The 19,491-nt window shown below is 49.4% G+C and overlaps 3 protein-coding genes across 5 annotated transcripts in view; all 3 read left to right on the top strand.

Moving 5' to 3' along the window:
• Window positions 1-895, top strand: part of GRB2 (growth factor receptor bound protein 2) — a 44,654-nt gene extending 43,759 nt beyond the window's left edge. Inside the window, exon 5 of the mRNA XM_083874324.1 lies at window positions 449-895. Coding sequence (XP_083730450.1) covers window positions 449-634 — 186 coding nt within the window. The 3' untranslated portion in view covers window positions 635-895. The remainder of the gene's footprint in view (window positions 1-448) is intronic.
• A 3,125-nt stretch (window positions 896-4,020) lies between these two features.
• On the top strand, window positions 4,021-14,601 carry SLC25A19 (solute carrier family 25 member 19). Of its 3 annotated transcripts, none has more exons than XM_083874441.1 (7): window positions 4,021-4,096; window positions 4,217-4,352; window positions 4,854-5,009; window positions 5,694-5,864; window positions 6,674-6,857; window positions 8,721-8,851; window positions 10,051-14,601. In XM_083874441.1, exons 2-7 carry the CDS (start codon window positions 4,227-4,229, stop codon window positions 10,249-10,251), a joined length of 969 nt encoding a protein of 322 aa, XP_083730567.1. In that variant the 5' UTR covers window positions 4,021-4,096; window positions 4,217-4,226; the 3' UTR covers window positions 10,252-14,601. The 3 variants fall into 3 exon arrangements, with proteins under 3 accessions (XP_083730567.1, XP_083730568.1, XP_083730566.1); XM_083874442.1 differs by having other exon boundaries at window positions 4,068-4,128; window positions 13,319-14,601; XM_083874440.1 differs by having other exon boundaries at window positions 4,068-4,128.
• Window positions 14,602-14,730: 129 nt separating this feature from the next.
• On the top strand, window positions 14,731-19,428 carry MIF4GD (MIF4G domain containing). Its single transcript, XM_083874401.1, has 6 exons — window positions 14,731-14,934; window positions 16,768-16,904; window positions 17,064-17,173; window positions 17,461-17,616; window positions 18,275-18,367; window positions 18,489-19,428. Exons 2-6 carry the CDS (start codon window positions 16,823-16,825, stop codon window positions 18,714-18,716), a joined length of 669 nt encoding a protein of 222 aa, XP_083730527.1. The 5' UTR covers window positions 14,731-14,934; window positions 16,768-16,822; the 3' UTR covers window positions 18,717-19,428.
• The last annotated feature ends 63 nt before the right edge of the window (window positions 19,429-19,491 follow it).

Here is a 19,491-nt window from a genome sequence, read left to right as displayed (position 1 = left end):
TGAGGCAAAATGTTCTATGACAGAAGAGTTAAGAAAAATGTGTAAAATGTCAACATCCAGTTTTTAGGGGGAACTTTTGTAGATCAATAATGTTTGTGCTGTCAATTATGAAAACAGGACAAGTAAATAGCAATATTATTGTATTGCAATAGAACACAGATTTACAATAGGCCACAAAGGGGGAAAAATAGTAGAAAAACATCAGAATCATCTGCTGTATTTCAGCTCTTTCATAGAAACTTGACCTTTTTCTGAGGTGTTCTATAGCCTGTCCTTTGCTGTTTTAGCACCTTGTTGCAGCTGTTGGGATCTGGCTTGCAGGGAAAGGGAACAGCCCAAATGTTTATTGTTAATATCGCTGTTCAAAACAGCTCCTGCCTGCAGGAGCAGGTGCCTGCAGTGCCGTGGGTGATTCTCACTGTGTGTATGTTTCTCATTCCCCTTTCAGCAACCAACATACGTTCAGGCCCTGTTTGATTTTGATCCCCAAGAGGAAGGAGAGCTGGGCTTCCATCGCGGAGACTTTATCCAAGTCCTTGACAATTCTGACCCCAACTGGTGGAAGGGAGCGTGCCGCGGACAGACGGGCATGTTCCCGCGCAACTACGTCACCCCGGTGAACCGGAACATCTAGAGATAAATATTAGAGATTATTTAAGGAAACCAGAGAAACAGTAAATACACATACAGAGCCTAACTGCAGCCAGTGACCTAAAAATCACACGGCGGTAAAAGCGGAGTCACCTTTCACCGTGGGGTGATCCTCCTTCCCTCAGTACGGAACTTCAGGGGCGGGGGGGAAGAGTTCAACTTATACACCAAAACTTATCTTAAAGGAAAAAAAAAAAAAAGGAAAATAAAAAAAGGAGAGAGAAAGAGAAAAAAAAATAACAAATTTCCTCAGCTGCTCCTGGGTTATCCCCTTTTATTCACTCTTGTTGAGAATGAGTGTTTTAAGGTTACTTAAAGTCTCACCATCACAACTCTTCTTGTTTCCCCCTCCTCTGTCCATCAGTGCATGAAGTTTTAATGCCATATTAAGTCCTAGCCATGCAGTTAAAGGAAAAGGGAGAAACTCTGCTGGTATTTTCTCTCTGCAAACGGTCGTCATTTGACATGAAGGGACATGAGAGAAGAACCAAATCCACAGTCCTGCCTTTAAAAAAAAAACAAAAATCATCAGTTTCTGCTTTTGCCTTCAACATTCAGCATTTCTTGCCTGGGAAAATGAGGTGTTAATCTAATTTTTATTGTCTCTTCTCCTTTGGCACTTTCTTCTGAAGCTCAGCAGCTTCCAAACAGAGGAAGGGAGAAGAGTTGTGTGGCTTTTTGTTTTATTTTTTACTTTTGAGTCACAGAGCTGCTTTGAGAAACTCCAACGTACAACTGAAGTCTATTAATGCTGTGCTGACAGCTTTTTTGTTTTTTCTTAAAGGTGTACGGTTGAGCACATTCTGTAATTTTTTCCATAGTGCCTTCCCCGTATTTTCTTTTTTATTATTTTTTAAGTTAAAAGGACAGTCCAGAGCTTTTCAGAGGGGTTTTTTTTTCTGCCTATGTGTAAATAAATACTTTGGGGAAAGGGGGCAAAGGAGGGTGGTTTTATCAATGGACACTTGAGAAAAATCTACAGAGATGGAGCTTTAATCTTCAGATTTGTCTTACTGTTCAACTTCCCTTATTCCAAGGAAAATAAAATCAAGGCATTCAAGTGGCAACTTAGGCTGCTCAGAGGTGGAGAACTGCAACCAGAAGCCTCAAAAGAAGTAAGAGAAAGGGGAAAGTTATGATGAGGGAAAACGAGGAAGAATATTTTGGGGAGGGAGGGTTAAGGGGGGATTTTGAGAAATAATAGCCCTGAGATGTCCTACAAAATGTACATTCCTTTGGTGGAAAACTTCATAATGCAGAGAAACCTCAAGAAATAGTGCTTGAAAAAAAAAACTTTACGCTCTTAGTGAATGTTTCTACGTAATGCATGTGATCAGCCTGTCTCCTCGGCCTGGATAGGCAGTATTTGCAGTCGTGTTGCTCTTGAGAAGTGGAGTTGGCATCCCTGTTCTCCAGTCTCTCCTCCCTCCTCAGGTCAGTGTTGAAGTAGCTCCCCGCCCGCTCCCATTCACAGCAGGCTGTGTGTGACTGTTCTCCCCATCCTGCACCCCCGGGGCATTTCTGGTGGCCCTTTGCTCCTCACCAGAGCAGTGTGACATTGAATTGGACAGAAGGAAAGCAATCAGCCCGCAGCGCTCTCTGTGCCAATCTTCAGTTGCGTTGTTTTTCCCTTGGTGGCCGTTTGGCTGGATCCCTCCACCCCACCAACACCTCCCAACCTGCAGCGGAGATCTCCTCCCGCCCTGCCTCAGCACGGGCAATCTTTTGTTGGAGGGTGCCTTTTTTTGTAGTAAGTGTTACAAAAGTTTTAATCCTGAGATGGACTCTGCCTTACACTTTGATTTTCCAGCAAATGAAAGAGAGAGCTACCCTGTAGAGTATTACTTTTTCCCCCTCTCCTTGCTAGCTGTCACTCACTTTCTTCCCACTTTGTAAAGTGATTGGAAAAGGAATCTATGGCATTCTACACCTGGACCATTTGATTGTTTCCTTATTTTGGAATTGGTGTATATCATGCAGCCTTGCAGACATATGTCTTGTGTGTGTATATATATTAAAAAAATTTTCCGTGTTTAAATAAAAAAAAAAGGCCTATGTACTTAATCCTTTAACTCTGCAGCAGCATTTGGTAGATAGTAATTAACTGTGAATAATAAATATACATTGAATTCTTCACTTGAGCATCTGTCTGTTATTTCAGTTAACTGGCCATGACTGAGCTCGTAGTTTACACTTCTGCAGCCTTTTGCTAAAAGGGGGAGGTGGGTGTTGGGCTGGTGGAGCACAGCAGCCAGGCTCAGGCTCTTGTGGCTTTGGCTCTGCTCCATCAGGGCCCTGCAGACTGTTTTCACTTCTGTTACATAAAGAAGAACGGCTCTGTTGGGCTAACAAGGTGTGGGGGCAGCTCTCTGCAGCTTCACTAAGTCAGAAAGTACCTGTGAACATGAATGTTGTAGTCAATGTTAACATACAATAGGAGAAGGCCTACATGGGAGTTTTGAGTGGGTTTTAAACAGTTGTTCTTAACTATTATGCTTAAATTCTGATTATGTCAAGGTGGAAATACCTGGATATTCCTATGATTAGTTCTTTATTTTTCTTTTTCTGTGCCAGAAGTCGGTATGGAAGATTCAGTGTGGTTTGAAGTACTTGGCTTTTTTTGTAGTGCTGTTACAGAACATGTTGCTCAAAGTGGTGTTTTACTGTATCTTGGGTTGCTTAGAAAATCTTGCTTCCCCTGTGCTTTATCAAGAGAAAGTTTGTTGGTCTGTGGTTGTGTAAGGTGGAGGTGGGAGCAGTGCTGGGGGCAGCGTGTGCTCTGTGCTGACCTTCCCCTCTCACAGCCCTGGCCCCTGGGACCAGCAGAGAGCAGCAGCTGGGGAAGAGGCTGGATCGCAAGTGTGAGGAGTGGCTGAGGGAGGTGGGTTGTTTAACCTGGAGAAGGGAAGGTCCAGGGTGACCTTTTTGTTCTCTGCAACTCCATGATAAGAAGGTGCAGCCAGGTGGGAGTCGAGCTCTTCTCCCAGGTAACAAGCGACAGGACATAATCTTAAGATGCAGCAGGGGAGTTTTAGTTGGACATCAGGAAGAATTTCTTCATGGAAAGGGTGATTAGACATTAGAATGGGGAGTTGTCACTGCCTGCCCCTGGGGGTGTCTAAGGAGAGACACTCAGTGCTGTGGTCTGGCTGACAAGGCGGACTCCGTGGTCTCGGGTGTTGTGCGGCCCCGCTGACCCCATGGTTCTGTCATCGCCCCATCCCGCACGTGTTGCCGACCTGGGCGCCCTTCCCGGGACTACATCTCCCAGCGGCCCCCGCGGCGCGCAGGCGCAATGCGGAGCCGGCGGCGGCGGGTGAGGCGGCGCGGCGGGAGTCGGCCCAGGGCGGACACTCGCGGTCTCGGCGGGCTCGGCTCGGACCCGCCTCAGGGGCTGCCACGGGCGGGAGCTGCGGGGCAGAGGGAGCGGTGCAGAGGGGCAAACGTGTGTCCCGTGGAGTGAAGAGGGAGTGTGGGGTGAGGAGGGGGCTGCGGGCCTTGCCGTGAGGGGACTGTGGGGCGGGGGCTCGGTGCGGGGGCGCTCAGTGCCCCGTGCCCTGCCCAGGCCGGCAGGTATGGTGGGCTACGATCCCGGAGCCAGGTGCGTGTCCTCGGCGGAAGCGGCTGCGGCAGGATCAGCGTCCGGCTTGGTCACTCGGGTCCTCGTCAGCCCCTTGGATGTCCTCAAGATCCGCTTTCAGGTACCTCACTCGCGGCGTGCCCGGGGGCAGGGGGGAAGGAGCGTCAGGGAGCGGAGCTGATCGTGTCCTGAGGGAACAGGTCACCTCTGCAGCCACAGAGCACTGAATCCGCTCGTCAGTCCTCACCTACTTCGTGCACAAGTTATACAAGGAAGTAGGGCTATCTTGTGTCCACCACTTCTATTTATACAGCTTAACTTGTCTGGGAATGGGATCTTTTGTTACTCAGAGTTCGTTCTTTTTCTGGTTTTCTGAATGACTTCCACTCTTGACTGAATTTCGCCATCATCCCTCCTGCTTATCTTTGTGTTCGTGAACGTTTTTATTCTTTTAGAGCCCTTCATAAATAACATCCCAGTCAGATCTGAATGTGGTTCTGTGGGAAGACAGAATGTCATCCCTTAGCATTGGCTGGCTGACAGGGCTGTGAATTCCTGACCGGGACACTTTGAACCAGTGTTGAAGGGTGAAATGGAAAATATTTTCTCCCATTTTCTCCAGCTCCAGATTGAGCAGCTCTCCTCCAGAAACCCCACGGCCAAGTACCATGGCATCCTGCAAGCCGTGCAGCGCATCTTCCGTGAGGAGGGCCTGACAGCCTTCTGGAAGGGCCACGTTCCCGCTCAGTTCCTGTCCATCGGCTTTGGAGCTGTTCAGGTGAGGGGACCAGGCATCACCTGGGCACACTCTGTACACAGGACACTGCTCTGCTCCCTCAGACCATCTGTGTTCAGGATGTAGCTGGGTAAAGCTGGTGTATAATTCCAAAATTAATATTCCTGAGCTTGCTGAATAGACTGGAGCACAGCAAGAGCAAACTGAGCTCTGTCTGTATCTCCTGTCATAGAAAAGCTCTCTCTACTCCTGATACTTGGCTTAGCTGTTCATGCCCCAAGCCTGGGAAGTTTTTTGCTTCTACTCATGCTGTCACCCTAAGATCTTGTTAGGAAAAAATCTGTGAAGCTGATGAGGGTGTTTTACACAGCCTTATTATGTTTAATTTGTAAACATTAATAACAGCTTTAGGAGCAGTGGCTGAAAGGGTAAAGGACAGCATATCTTAGACATAGCAAACACTCTTCTGGATCCACAGAACATTAAAATGAGATTTTCACAATTCTAAATGCAAGAGTTAGCAGAAGTGTGGGACACCAGAGTATCTCAAACACTCCCTGGGCTGTTTAGTGATTTTTACACTTTGCAACTTGGGGCTGACTTTTGAAGGAGGTAGAAGGTGGTAACAAGCAGGGAGGGGTGGAGCTGTGGGTGAAATTAAGAGAGGAGTGGGAGACCTGTGTGAGCCTTGAAGATCCTGACCTGTGCCACTTTTGTTTCTGCCAGTTCATGACCTTCGAGAGTCTGACAGAGCTGGTGCACAACGTCACCTCCTTCAACGCGCGCGGCTCCTTTGTGCACCTGGTGTGCGGGGGCCTGGCCGCCTGCACCGCCACCGTCGCCGTGCAGCCCGTGGACACGCTGCGCACCCGCTTCGCTGCCCAGGGCGAGCCAAAGGTGAGCCTCAGCACTCCCTGCTGTCATCCACGGCAGCAGCAGCAATGTTTCACATGTTGGAAGGTGCAGGAGGTTTGAAAGCACATACAGTGCTGTGGGTTAAAATGAAGGAGCAGGTGCTGTTAAGGCCAGTGTTTGCACTGTTGCCGAGTTATCCTTCGTGCTGTTGACACAGCTTTCCTAATTGTGTTTTGCTGCTTCTGAGATCCTGGCAGGTGATGCAGAAAGGAGAAATTGTCCTTAACAGGATAACTCAATTTTTGCTTTGGCTGTTGGCTTTTTATAGAACCCGCTACCCTGGTTGATAAACATTGCATTTTTGAAAGTTTGCACATGCAGAGTCATGTTTAGATAATGATGGGGATGATACTTGAAACCAGTCACCTTTCACCTGTGCTTCATGTTCTTATTTACACAAGAATTGGTCTCTGTGCTAACTAGGTCTGTAACAATGAGACAGATTTGTATCAGAGCCATTTCTGTATTTAGCCTGCAGTAGAATTACTGTATGTATTTTATGCACTTTGTTGCAGGAGTTAAGAATTGTTAAAAGAAAAACAATTATGTCTTTTATGCAGGTGGTCTCAGAACTCAGCTCTGTGCCTTGTTTCTTTTAAGCCACAAGGGCTTAGCAGAGAGCACTGTGAGGGTGTGGAAAATCATCTTGCTCATCACTTTGTGCCAAAGACAGTCACCTGCATTTTGGGCAGTAGGAAGTTCCTATACCCATTACTGGGAAATGTCCTGACCTTCAGTTTGGTGGTTTTAAGTTCACTGGAAAGTCACTCAGCCTCTTCCTTGTTGTCCAGATCTACCCCAACCTTCGCCATGCAGTGGTGACCATGTACCGGACAGAAGGGCCTCGGACTTTCTACAGAGGTTTGACCCCCACACTTGTTGCTATCTTTCCATATGCTGGTCTCCAGTTCTTCTTCTACAACATCCTGCAGCAGTTTTCCAAATGGGTGATTCCAGCTGAAGCACAGAGTGGAGGTAGGAACTTGGGACAGTGATGGCTGCAGTCAGGAGAGAAAGAGGATGAATGCTGGTTTTGGTGACTGGTGTAAGCTCTATTAGTCCTTTCACTTTTTTGATGCAACATCTGAAAAGTATCTCAATTTCCCACCTCTCATTTTTACTCCTGCACGGAAATGCCAAAATAAGTACAGCAGAGTTCACAAACAGCTCCTGTTGTGGAATAAATCTGTCGTGGTTTGGCAAGACAGGTGTCTGCCAGGGAAAGCTGGACTTTCTCTTGGAATGGAGAATGCAACCCCCCCCCTTTCCAAATTATTATAATTTTGCAATTAAAAGGTTTTCAGGCAAAGATTTGGGTATAGGAATAACAGTTTCTTTACTAGAAATATTAAGAATGCAAACGTAGTAGTACAAAAAAACAAGCAATTAAAAAAACAAAATCCTAGAAACCCTGGCAGAGTCAGAAATACAACCTCTCACCCTGTTGGTCAGGGTGTTGGAAACAGTCCAAAGTGAACCCTCCTGGAGTGGCAGATGTGATTCTGTTGGAATAGAGATGGTCCCGTAGAGCAGGGTCCAGCAATGGCGAGATGGGTCTGGTCTTCCTCTGGGAATCCAGTGGGAACACTGGGTGCCTGGTGCTCCTACATCTCAGTTTTTATCTGGTAGGAATGGTTTGGCTCCCCCCACTGGGTGGAGCATCTCCCAATGGGATGATGTAACGTGTCCTGTCATTGGTGAGCCTTGATGGCCCATGAACAGAAGGTATTCCCTGGGAGGGAGGACAGGAGGTGGAGGAGATAAGGAACAATGCCCCACCCAGTGTGAGCAGCTGCCCCCTCCCCCCTGGAGTTACAACAGATAAACATCCCCCCAACTGCTTTCTACAGATGAAATAGAATACACTTTTTTTTTTTGTTACATAACCCAAGACAGCCATGATGGAAGCAGGTGGGTGGGAAAGTGAAGTGTCACAGGCCAGGGTGCTCTTTCTTTAACAGTGTCCCATTACTGATGCTGTGGGAAGACACTGCTGCCATCATCTTTCTGTTTCATTAGTGCTGTGGGGACAGGACTCTTGGATTTCCTTAGTAAATCTGCCCACAGATTCCAGCACAGCTGTTAGGGAAGAGGGTTCATTTACTCTAATTTAAAGCTGCCAGGCTCTTGATTTGATGTTTTCATGTTGTTTCCTAGCTCCATTGTAAGAGAACCTCATCCTGATGCAACCTGCCACCTTGGTAGTTCTTGATACCTGTGCCTCCTTGAGTGAGAGGGATGCAGCAGCAGCATGACTTTGTTCCTCAGTGGAATTTCTTCAGCAGAGAAACTAGACTTTTCAATATCATGTCTGCATGTTTAATTTTAGGTGGCAGAGGCTGATGGTGGTTTTGTGCTCGAGCTCATGTTTGTCAGGAAAAAGCCTAATACAGAAATCATTTCCAAAAAGCCTCTGGAATCATCAGACAGTGTCAGCTTGTGACATTCCAATCCAGAATACATCAGCCTGAGCAGTCAGGGCTGCAAGATTTCCAGTGACCAGGCTTTTACCTGGAGTGGGGCATGAAAACTTCCATCCACTGGCAGCAGGTTGTCTGGTGACTGGGGTTTGTTGAGCACAGCAAAACCATAAGTCAGTGTAATGGACCAGGAGGAGCTGGTCCTCTGATTCCAACAGACATTGCAAGCCTGAAAAAATAGCTTGAGATTCTTTAGCCAAAACTATTGCAGAAGAGGCGATGCAACTTCAAAGGACTTTTTTGACCTTACTTCTTGTGAAGAGTAATTTTAAACTTACCTCTTATGATCTTTAATCAGAATTCCCTGATAATTCTCTTTTTTTCCTCCCTGCTATCCTTTTCCCTTTCTGCTTCTCAGCCAATGTTAAAAACCTTGTCTGTGGCAGCTGTGCTGGAGTCATCAGCAAAAGCCTCACGTACCCTTTGGATGTGGTCAAAAAGCGACTGCAAGTGGGTGGCTTTGAGCAGGCTCGGGCAGCCTTTGGACAGGTGAGAAATGCTGGAAGTGGTAGATTTTCCTGAGTATGGAGCTGGTCCAGTGCACTGGAATGCAGTGACAATCTACCAATGGTACCTGTTGAGTCCATGTTTGGGTTGGGAGCTCCCAGTGAGCAACAGTCTCCTTAAATAATGTGAATTTATACGTGAACATACTGGGTTTATTTTATGATAGGTCCCAGGAGGGAGCTGTCCAACATACCTGTGCTCTGGCTTGTCATCCCTCTCCATCAGCTGTTTTGAGATGGGGATGAGTCAGGCAGGCAAAGGGGTTTTGATTTACTTGACCTTTCTAGTTCCAGCTTGTTTTTTCTGATTCACAACCAAATTACTAGGAGAGGATGACACTGGCTCTGTGCTGTCACCTGGCTGTCAGGCTCCTCTTCTGCAATTAATATTTTGACATAAGAAATAGGCACCAAGTGTTCAACATGTGTTTCATGTATGAGAATAGGCTGAAATTCAAAACAAATTAAATACTCTGGTGTTCTTTAGCACCATTGTTACCACCTTGAAATACACTTGAAGACAAATACAGATTTTTCAAGGCTCTTTTTTCCATGAAATGTGGAAATTTTCTCTTTTCCGTAAGATTTCTTGGATCTGAGAAGGAAATCAGTCTGTACCCTAAGAAACTCTGGAACACAATTTTAATGTCTCAGCCCATTGCATTGGATGCTTTTCCTCTTGCAGTGAGATATAGAATTTGTTCTTAGCATTGATGTGTCACAAGATGTTAAAACTGCACCATGTAACATGACAACATGCAGACAGCTAATTTGGAAACTTCTAAGTGCTGTAGCTGTGTTTTCTTTCTGTCAGAAAACTCAAAAATTTTTCCTTCTTTGACAGTGAAGGGGATAGAAAATAGCAGCTGCACAATCTGAAATAATGACTTCACAAACCTGTGCCATAAATTTAAAGTAATGCTGCACTTGCACGCAGAGGTTTTACAGCCATTCACTGAATATGTGCATAAACCATTGCTGATGCTAAATGTCTGCATTTCCTCTATCCTGCCCTCTCTAAACTGCCTCTGAAACTTTCAGTTAGTTATGATATTATCCAGAAAGGCATCTCCAGGCTGCATGTCAAGATAATGTTTTTGTGGTATAGTTTGGGGATCTTTGTGGGGTTTTTTCAGTTGTCCTGCAGTTTTCTTGTTAACCTTGTTGCCATTTCTCTCCCAGGTACGGACGTATGGGGGTCTCCTGGACTGCATGAGGCAGATCATGCGGGAGGAGGGCCCAGGTGGGTTCTTCAAGGGCCTCTCTCCCAGCTTGCTGAAGGCTGCCTTCTCCACTGGCCTCATCTTCTTTTGGTACGAGCTGTTCTGTGGCCTCCTGTGCGCCATGAGGAGCCCGGAGAGCACAGAGAGGAAAGAAGGCTGAAAGGGACATGTGTGGCTGCCTGCTGTTCTCCTCAGGAGGGGAGACTGATGGCCCTGCTCTGTCACCAGCATGTTGGAAATGTCAGAGCTCCCAGAGCTCCCCCAGCCTGTGGGGAATCACCTCCTGGGACCAAGCAGAAGGAGAAGGCGACTGCAGTTCTGCTGGAGACACTGAACTGCTTGGCTGGGAGCTGTTTAACAGAGCACTTTTCTTCTGTCTCCTCTCATATCAGGGCACATTTAGTGGGGAGAGGGGGAACCAACAGACCCTTCCCTAGCAGTGACTGTGTTCTGGAAAGGCACCCAATAAAGTGGGTGAACCCTTGAGCTTATCCTGGATCCCAGAGAGGGGATTCTGGCCCAGCCTAGTGCTGCTTAACCAACCAAACACTTCCTAACACTGCATCTGCACAGCTTTATTCCCTTGCTCTGTTCCTGCTGTTTGCACCAGATTCTTGTCTTGGTGTTGCACATGTCACTCCGTCCTTCCTGCTGGTGTGAAGTCAGGTAAAGCCACGTTAGTGCACAGACCCTCAGTTGTTCTTTCCTTTCCTTTGCTGCCAGCTGCTGCTTCTTCGTCACCACTTGCTGTCTGAGCATTCTCTGTCTCTTAAACCCACCATGTTCTCTGATCATGCTGGACCAGACTTGTTCTTCCTTTAACTCCAGTGAGCTTGACTGCATGCTGAATTCCCATTTCTCTACCTGGTGTCTGGCCATACATCTCTTAGGGATTTGCAGTGCCTCACTCACACTTTTTACAAGCAAACCTGCATATTAAGAGCCCCACTCTCAGGGGATTCAACACACAAACCCAATTTTTACTTCAGGGTTCTTTGCTTCAAAGCAGTGAGTAAACAAATGCTGTATAGAGTTAAGAAATAATTATTCTTGGAAGAATTATTATTAAGTTGTAATAATGAAGGGAAAGTCCTGTGGAAACTAGTAATTTTTTAATCATTATTTATTTAATAGTACCTTTGAATGTGTCTAACAAGTATTTCTGTAGTGGCCTCAAAATATTTCAGAACCTCAGTCCTGCACTGGTGCTAGCAGATGAAAATGTTTTGACAAGATTTGCTGAAGTGAAAGGAATGAACATCAAATGGGAAATGGTTGACTGAGCGTGGTGTTTCACATGGGTGATTGAATTAGAGATGGAAAAGTGTTTTTCTGAGTTTCAAACGTTTTATGAGTGGTTAAAAAAAGACAACAAAATAACCTATCAACAACTCTGATTTATGTAACAGTGGAAAAGAGGAAAATTACTTTTTTCCTCCTCTTTTATTCTGTGTTTTTTCAAGCCTAGTAGGGTGTGGCTCAGCTGTGTGGAGGGCAGAGTTCCCAGGCCTGCCCTACAAAAGCAGTTCGTCATCTGCAAGGGGTGGATAAGGCAGAGCACTGCAGTTATTTGGAGGATGGTTTGACTGTTCTTAACACAGAGCTTTTCCCAGCTCTTTTGCAGTATTCAGGGTGTTAATCCCAAATGGTCTGGCCAAATTCCAGCGTGACCAATTCCATTCCATTGACGTAACTTCTGGCAATTTTGAGCATATCAGCATTTCTCACTTATCCTGAGCTATTGTGAGAGGCTTTTTTTAAAAACAGCTGTTTCACTGGTGGCTGAGGTATCTGGAGAAATTCCATGCAAGCCCAGGCTGAATAACTTTGTGTCTGTTTTAGGTTTGAGATCTGGGAGTATAACGTGGCCTGCAGGTGACTGAGCTGCATAAAATTAAGTTCATTGAACAGTGTCAGGGTCAGGCAGGAGGCCAATATGTGAGTCTTAAAGAGAAAGAGAGAGCTGCATATACTCTAAAAATGGCCATTTTGTTTAGAGCAGAAAATGTGGAGTTTCTCCAAATGTCTCAATCTTGTGTTATTTAGGCTCTTCTGAGAGATCTCAAAATATTCTTAACCTTTAGCCTTTGTTTATTGTTCACCTGTTGTTCTTGGAAAGACATCATAAGGAGTAATGAACTCAGCCTCATGACATCCTTCTGATGGAGAGAAACGTCTTGTTTCAAAACAGACACAAACAGGTTGGCTTTGTTACTGTCTTTTGTTGCTGGTGAGAGGAATGCTGTGATGATTAGGAGGGACAGGCCAGAGCAGAAAATGTTTGGTGCTGACCTAGGCTTCCTTAGGAAATGGGGACTCGTCCATCCTGTCTAAACATTGCAAGACTTGCCTTCCATTTTTTGTCAAAGAGCTGCTGTTAAACCGCACAAAACAGGGGGACACTGGTTGGGAACTCAGCAGCAGGAAAGAACAGGAAGATCTGTGCTCTGTTAAGATGATGTTCCTCAAGGTGCTGTGGAGGTTGGGGTGATGCTGGTGTGGGCAGCTTGGCTGCTCCATGGAGAGGGCAGCGCTGGAGAGTATGGAGCAGCTTTTCCTCTCTGGGGTCGTTTTTTCCTCCACTCTGCATTAACTGAGTTTGCCTCCACACAAGAGATGGCAAAGCTGGAGTTTAAGTTGTGCCTGTCTGGCCCAGGCTGTGGAAGAGACACTCCCTGGTCAGAGGCCCTTGGGCTGTCAGTCACAAATGTTACAGCCCCATAAAGGCATCTGGGCTTCCAGTGAGAGGGAGAAAGAGGAGACAACCTCAACAATATTAGGAGCTGCATCCAACAATCTCTTCTTCACCTCTGATCAGCAGATCTGTCTCTCATAGATTTCTCATATGCACTTTGCTGGGGAAAGCACTGTAAGAGGAATGTGGATTTCTCTGTAGGATTGAGGCTGAATGAAGCACTAGGAGGACAGGTCTTATTTCTCATGCTGCTCTGGCAAAACACATGCTGTTAGGAGCTAAATCTCTTAGAATTAGAGGAGCAGGGAGAGATCTGTGGTCACCTTGTTCTCCCAGGTGCTGGAACAGATTTGCTCTGGAAGCTGCGTGCTCCTGTTCAGTGTGAAGTGACTCAACATGGCAAATGCCTCGCTGTGAGACTTGGCTGATTTTTTTGGCCTTTGGGATTTCTTTCCAAGCTAATCCTATCACCAGGAATTTGCCTGCAGCTCACCTCACAAGCTGCTCAGCAGTTGGGTTTGTTTTCTTCTAGTGCCTTTTAGCGCGAGAACATCCAAAAGCCTCTTAGCGGGCTGAGCACTGGCGAGGAGCTGTGCTGAGGTTGTTTGCAGCTCCAGCACGGCCCTGAGCCGGCCTCGGACACACAAGATCTGCGAGGAACGTGCTGCTTCCTGCAGTGCTGCCTGACTCACCAAGCTCCCAGGACAGTCCCACTCTCAGGACGCTCATCCAGAGCTGCACAGCATCATCTTTGACATGAAATGAATGTTTTATGGTCGGGACTGGAATAGATTGTATCTAATTTGGATTTAAGTTTCTCTTGTGATGTAGAAACTGTAACTGTGGCATTTTGCTGTGTTGCCCGAGTGGATCTTTTGCAGCTGCTGTTTCCTGAAAGCATCTGAGCATAACACGCACAGTGTGTGCCTACCTTTAAGACAAGATACATTAAATATTTTGTTACGCAGTGTCTGGCTGCAGCTCGTTTATTCTTTTCCTCTTCATGTTGGACCTTGCAGGAGAAACGTGGCCCTCCTGCTGCCTGAAAGGGAGGGTAATCAGGGCTCAGAGTGTGGGGCAACAGGGGCCATTTGAACTTCCCATCACTGGCTTGTGGGTGCTCCTCAGCCCCAGGCAGAACTGTACCCTCTGTGTTGGGTATCGCTGTTGAGGACTGCACCAAAAGGGATCCACCAAGGGGGATTTATTTCACCCCAGTCCCACTGCTGTGTCCTAGAGGGGCTTTTGGAGCTGTGGTAGCCAGTCCTGAGCCTCACAGCCTCGGTGGATGAGTCCAGGCTTTGTTTGTATCCAGCCAGGCCATGCAGTGCTACAGAAAATGTTCCCGAACGGTTCGTTCCGTGCTCCCTCAACCATTCCCTGGTCTCAGCAGCCTGGCTGCTCTGCGGTGAAGGCTTCACCCCCTGCGGGGTCTTCCCTTATGAAATGGTTGAGATTTGAGAGGAAAAACGAGAAGTCTGTTATACTATACTCAGCTTTTGTTGCAGTGCGTTGGTTTGGTGCATCTCCCTTTGCTGACTTTTTTTCTACTCATTTTTTATACTACTCAGCTGCAGCGTGCTCTGGCCCGGAGGGAAGGGCGGAATTCACGCCGTTGTCACCCGTGGAGCGCCGGGACAATCCCGCGGGGGACCGGGGCAGAGCGGTGAGTGCTGCCCGCGACCCTCCGGGGCGGGGGGGAGGCGGAAAAGCAGCGGCCGTGCCCGGGAGGGTGTCGGGGGGCAGCGGGCCGTGCCCGGGGGGAGCCCGGGAGTTCCCCGAGGAGCAGCGGCCATGCCCGGGGGGAGCCCGGGAGTTCCCCGAGGAGCAGCGGGCCGTGCCCGGGGGGAGCCCGGGAGTTCCCCGAGGAGCAGCGGCCGTGCCCGGGGGGAGCCCGGCAGTTTCCCGGCGCTCAGCCCGCCGTGCCCGGGGGGAGCCCGGCAGTTTCCCGGCGCTCAGCCCGCCGTGCCCGGCGCTCGCAGGCGGTGGCGCTGCCGCCGCTCTCCCGCCCGGCCCGGCCCGGCCCTCCCCCGGCTTGGGCGAGGAAATGACCTAAGAGGAAACCTGGGCCGTGCCGGGAGGGCGCGGGGCTCGGGAGGTGCCGGAGATGTCCCGGCGGTCGGAGGACGCAGCGGGGGCGGCCGGCAGGTCGGTGGGGCTGCTGTGCCCGGCTCCCCCTGCCCTGCCCTGCCCTGCCCGGGGCACCCGGGGGCCGCTTTCCCCGGGACCCGCCTCTTCCTCCGGCCGGTGGCCCTGGGCTTGTGCCAGCCGCGGGCTGGAGCGACGGGAGGCGGCGGCGAGGGTTCCTGCGGGCTCCGCTGGTCCAGCTGCCCCGGGCAAGAGGCGTCTCGGCGCTGGGGGTTCCCCTGCGGCTCGGTGGGGATGGGATAGGGGTTCCGGAGGAGACCCCCTGGGGTAGACACTGTGGGGTGGCAGAGGAGACTCTGCTCTTCTCCCTCTCCCTATAGTGACCAGGACTTGTCCAGCCCATAGTGCCAGGTGTGACCTGAGCTGGTGGATCACCGGCAGGTGGAGGGTGCTGACCCCAGCCGTGGCAGCCCCCGGGACGGCTCGTCCAGCAGGGGCCGGTGGCAGAGGAGCAGTCGGTGCCCCGTGTCACCCACCACCACCAGCCCTTCCGATAAGGCGGTGCTGGCAGGAGGGTCTCTAGTGCAGGCGCGACCTGCCTGGCTCGGTGTTCACACGCCGTGGTTTGCTCTGGGCAGTTATTTGGCGCGGCAGTTCAAAGCAGCCGTGGAACAGAAGCTCCGGGAGAGGGGCCGGGATGCGGCGGCACAGCCGCGTGTCTGTCTGAACGCTGTGCCGGGTGAGGCTCTGTGCTCTGCTGCTGGAGATGCTGCCGCTGGGACACGGGGCTGCTGCTGCTGATCTCGGGCTGCTCCACTGGCAGTGCAGCATGGCATGAGAGCAGATGCAGGGAGAGGAGAGGTCGGCAAGAAGGGGTTTGCCAAGCAGGCACGGCACGGAGGGCACCCAGCTGCTTGTGAATCCACCTGGGAAAAAAACCTCTGTGCCAGTCCCAGGGTAGTGAGAGCTTTGGCTGCGAGAGCAGCATCGGCAGGGGGTCACCCCCATGGGGCTGCTTTGGCTCTAAGTTACTGTTGTGCTCTGTGTGAGGGGACTGCCCACGGTACCTGTCCCGTGCCCCTAAAGGCTCCCGGGCTTTGATCTGGCAGGGACCTGTTTGCACAGAGGGGTGAGTAATGGCCGAGGAATTTCGACGAGCTGGCAAAACTCATCTGGCCGATTGCCTTCTCCTGTTTGTGCTGCCGGTCTGGACAGCCCTGCATTTCCATCCAGCAGATCCTGTGAGAGTCAAAGCAAGCCCTTCCTCTCTGTGCCGTGGGTACCCTCTTGCTGTCTTCAATCATGAAGCAGAAGAAAATCAATCTAGAGATTAGTTAGGAGCACTGTGGGTGCTGCAGAGCAGAGCTTGACTGCAGAGGGATGAGATGGGAGCTGGTGCTGTTGGGGATTTGGCTGCTGAGTTTGCTGTGTTGCACTGAGAGCTGAGGGAGCCTGGCTCTGGTGCAGGAAAGGTGCTCTGGTGAGCATGTGTTGGATGCTTTTGTACTGGCTTTGATTCTTCCCAGATTTTTGTATGAAAGCTGTTGAATTGGTGTTTACAAGGCCCAAGGGAGCCTTCCTGTGATACAGCTACATATATTCTGGGTGTATTTTGGATCTGCTTTGCCTATAACGTGTTTTTCATATCAGAAAAATATAAAGGCTCTGAAGATGGAAGTTCTATCATCAGCTGGCAGCAGACAAGGCTTTAAGAGATGTAGGAATGGGGATTTGCATAGATCTAGGGGTGGAGTTGGTGCCCTAATTAAAGAGGAGTTTCCTTGGGGTGGGGAGCTGTCAGGAAACAGCTTCAACACTACCTGGGATGTGCCAAATGGCAAATGGGTCAAGGTTTGCCTCTGTCCAACTGAGCTCTGTGTGCTCCTTCCCCAGGGACTGTCACTAGCTCATCCACTGCCCTGACTCTCACCCTTGGAGGAAACCAGTCATGGGGGAAACAGGCAAAGAAGAGTACAAAATACAGTCCTTTGACTCCGAGACTCAGAAGCTGCTGAAAACAGCCCTCAAAGGTCAGCAGGTTTTTATGAGCTCCTCTGCCACACAGGGTTTCTGCACCATTTAATGTGGCTGTACTGGGCCCTGCACAGACCTTGGTTGTTTTCCAGGTGCCTCAAAGCAATCAGGGGCCAAAGAGGGCTAGATCCTTACAGTATTTCTCTTCTCTGCAGACCCCAGTAATGTGGACCTGGAGAAAGTAGCCAATATTATAGTGGACCAGTCCCTCAAGGACTCTGTGTTCAGCAAGGAGGCTGGGCGTATCTGCTACACCATCATCCAGGTGAGAGCTTGTTTGGACAGTGACACATCTGGGCTGTTGGGTGCCTTGTCCCTGGGCTGGGCCAGGAAGGGCTTTGCCCCAGTCACATCTGACCCCCTGCCCATCTCTCCTCTCCTGCCACTTGCCCCATGCAGTGGCAGCATCCAGAAGCAGTGGGCCAGCATAGGCAGCAAGTGGCAGCTTTTCTGCCTCTCTGGGAATCACAGGAGGGTATCTTTGTGGTACTGCATCCCCCTGCCCTTCTGACACCCGTTTCATCCCTTCATCCTGTTTTTGTGGGCTTATAGGCAGAGAGCAAACAAGTTGGGCAGAGCATCTTCCGGAGGAGCCTGCTGAACCGGCTGCAGCAGGAGTACAAGGACAGGGAGGAGCTGCGCACCCGCTCGCTCCAGGCCTGGATCTGCTACGTCACCTTCATCTGCAACATCTTTGACTACCTGAGGGTGAGGAGCTGGAGCAGGAGCAGCCAGCTGCTGCTGCCTGGACTGCCACAAGGGCCTGGACATCCCAGGATACCAGAGCAGGGGCGTTGGGTGGGTGTTGTACAGAACCAGCCATGGGGGCCATGCTGGTTCTTAGCACAAGGATGATGACATGGCTGGTGCTACCTACAGGCTTGGAGAGGCAGAGGAAGTCTTCAGGAATAGTCACAGTGTCTCAGCTTCCTCATTTGGTACCTGCTGCTTGAAATCCCCTGATTTGCCTGCTCCCAGACATCCCAGATTGGACTGGTTTAGTTGCTGTGGGGTTTGCTGATGGAGTTTGGCTTCAGGCCTTTGTGCAGTGTGTGAACTTGGAATTCCTGCTTGGAGTAGATGTAAAAATGATGCAAGTAGAGCTGCAGGCAGGAAAAATACTGTTGGAACAAGTGTATTTCCCATGACTACCTGCTTACATTTAAAAATAGATATTTTTTACGTCATTTGTTCAGCTCCTCTGGTTCCTGGAGACTCAAATGTCTGATCTCTGCTGCAAATCCCACTAACACAGCACAAATAAATCCTGCTCCCTTCTCCTTGGAGAGCAGCAAGGGAATAACTATTAAAATAGCTGCAGACTCCCTTCTGGCCCCAGGCTGACAACGCTGCACTCTCCTTGCAGGTGAACAACATGCCCATGATGGCTCTGGTGAACCCTGTGTACGACTGCCTGTTCCGGCTGGCCCAGCCCGACAGCCTGCAGAAGGAGGAGGAGGTGAGTGCAGGGAAGAGCTGCTGATGTTCCTGTTGTCCTGCCAAGGACCTGTAGAAAGCCCAGCCCGGGGGGTGCAGAGGAGCCTCCATTGCTTTGTGCTCATCTGCTCTTCCTTCTGAAGGTGGACTGCTTGGTCCTGCAGCTCCACCGCATTGGTGAGCAGCTGGAGAAGATGAATTCCCAGCGGATGGACGAGCTCTTCTCCCTCCTGCGAGACGGTTTCCTCCTGCAGGAGGGGCTCAGCTCCCTGTCCCAGCTCCTGCTGCTGGAGATCATCGAGTTCCGAGCTGCTGACTGGAAGATGACAGACGCTGCCCAGAAATATTATTACAGTGAAGTGACGGATTAACCTCCTGTGGCAGAGGAGTTCACCAGCAAGCTTTGTACCAAATTGGAATTTTTCACATTAGTTTTCTAGCACTTCCTGTAAATAGGATTTATACTGGCTAGAGTTCTTTGCACCTACTGTCAGATGCAGCTGGTGCTGGTCTGATTTAGGAGATTCAGAGTGACGGGAAGGGCACACTTCACCCAGCAAGTTCTTCCACTGATTTTGTCTTAATATTGGGCTGCTGCCAGCAAAGGGCTCGGGAGGCTTCTAGTTCACACCAGCATTTTCTATGAGTGTTACAGAAAGCACAGTTTAGGCTGAGAACATTTTGCTTCACCCCAAAGCCAGCAGAGCTGTGGGAGGCAGCAGGGAAATCTCCAGCTCAGGTTGTACCTGGTTCTCTGGGACAGGTCACAGAACACACTGTGTCCTCACAAATAGCTCCACCAAGTGCTTTTTTTCCCAAAGTCCTTCCAGCATGCTGGCTGCACCTGCATGCACATAGCCTCTCCCACAGCCAGGAATATCTGCCACGGGGCAGACTGCAACAGGAGAGGTCCCTGAGCACGTGTAGGAATGGGTTTTATAGTTTTATACAATAACAGTCACTTTTTTTCAGAATTTTGCAAGTTTCAGCTACAGTATATTTCTTACAAGCACGGGAGAGGAAGAAAGGAAACAAAATAGTCTATTGAAAGATTTTTTTTTTCTAATAAAAGTTTTCAACTAATGTGTGCCCTGCTTTCTCCCTGCGCAGCTGCTGAGCTCTGAAGCAATCCTAAAGGGTTGCTCC

Source organism: Zosterops lateralis (genome assembly GCF_965231275.1).
Source record: "Zosterops lateralis genome assembly, chromosome: 18".
In the NCBI taxonomy this organism is placed as follows: Eukaryota; Metazoa; Chordata; class Aves; order Passeriformes; family Zosteropidae; genus Zosterops; species Zosterops lateralis.
The sequence above is the reverse complement of the archived record's forward strand: the minus strand, read 5'-3'. Positions and strand labels throughout refer to the sequence as shown.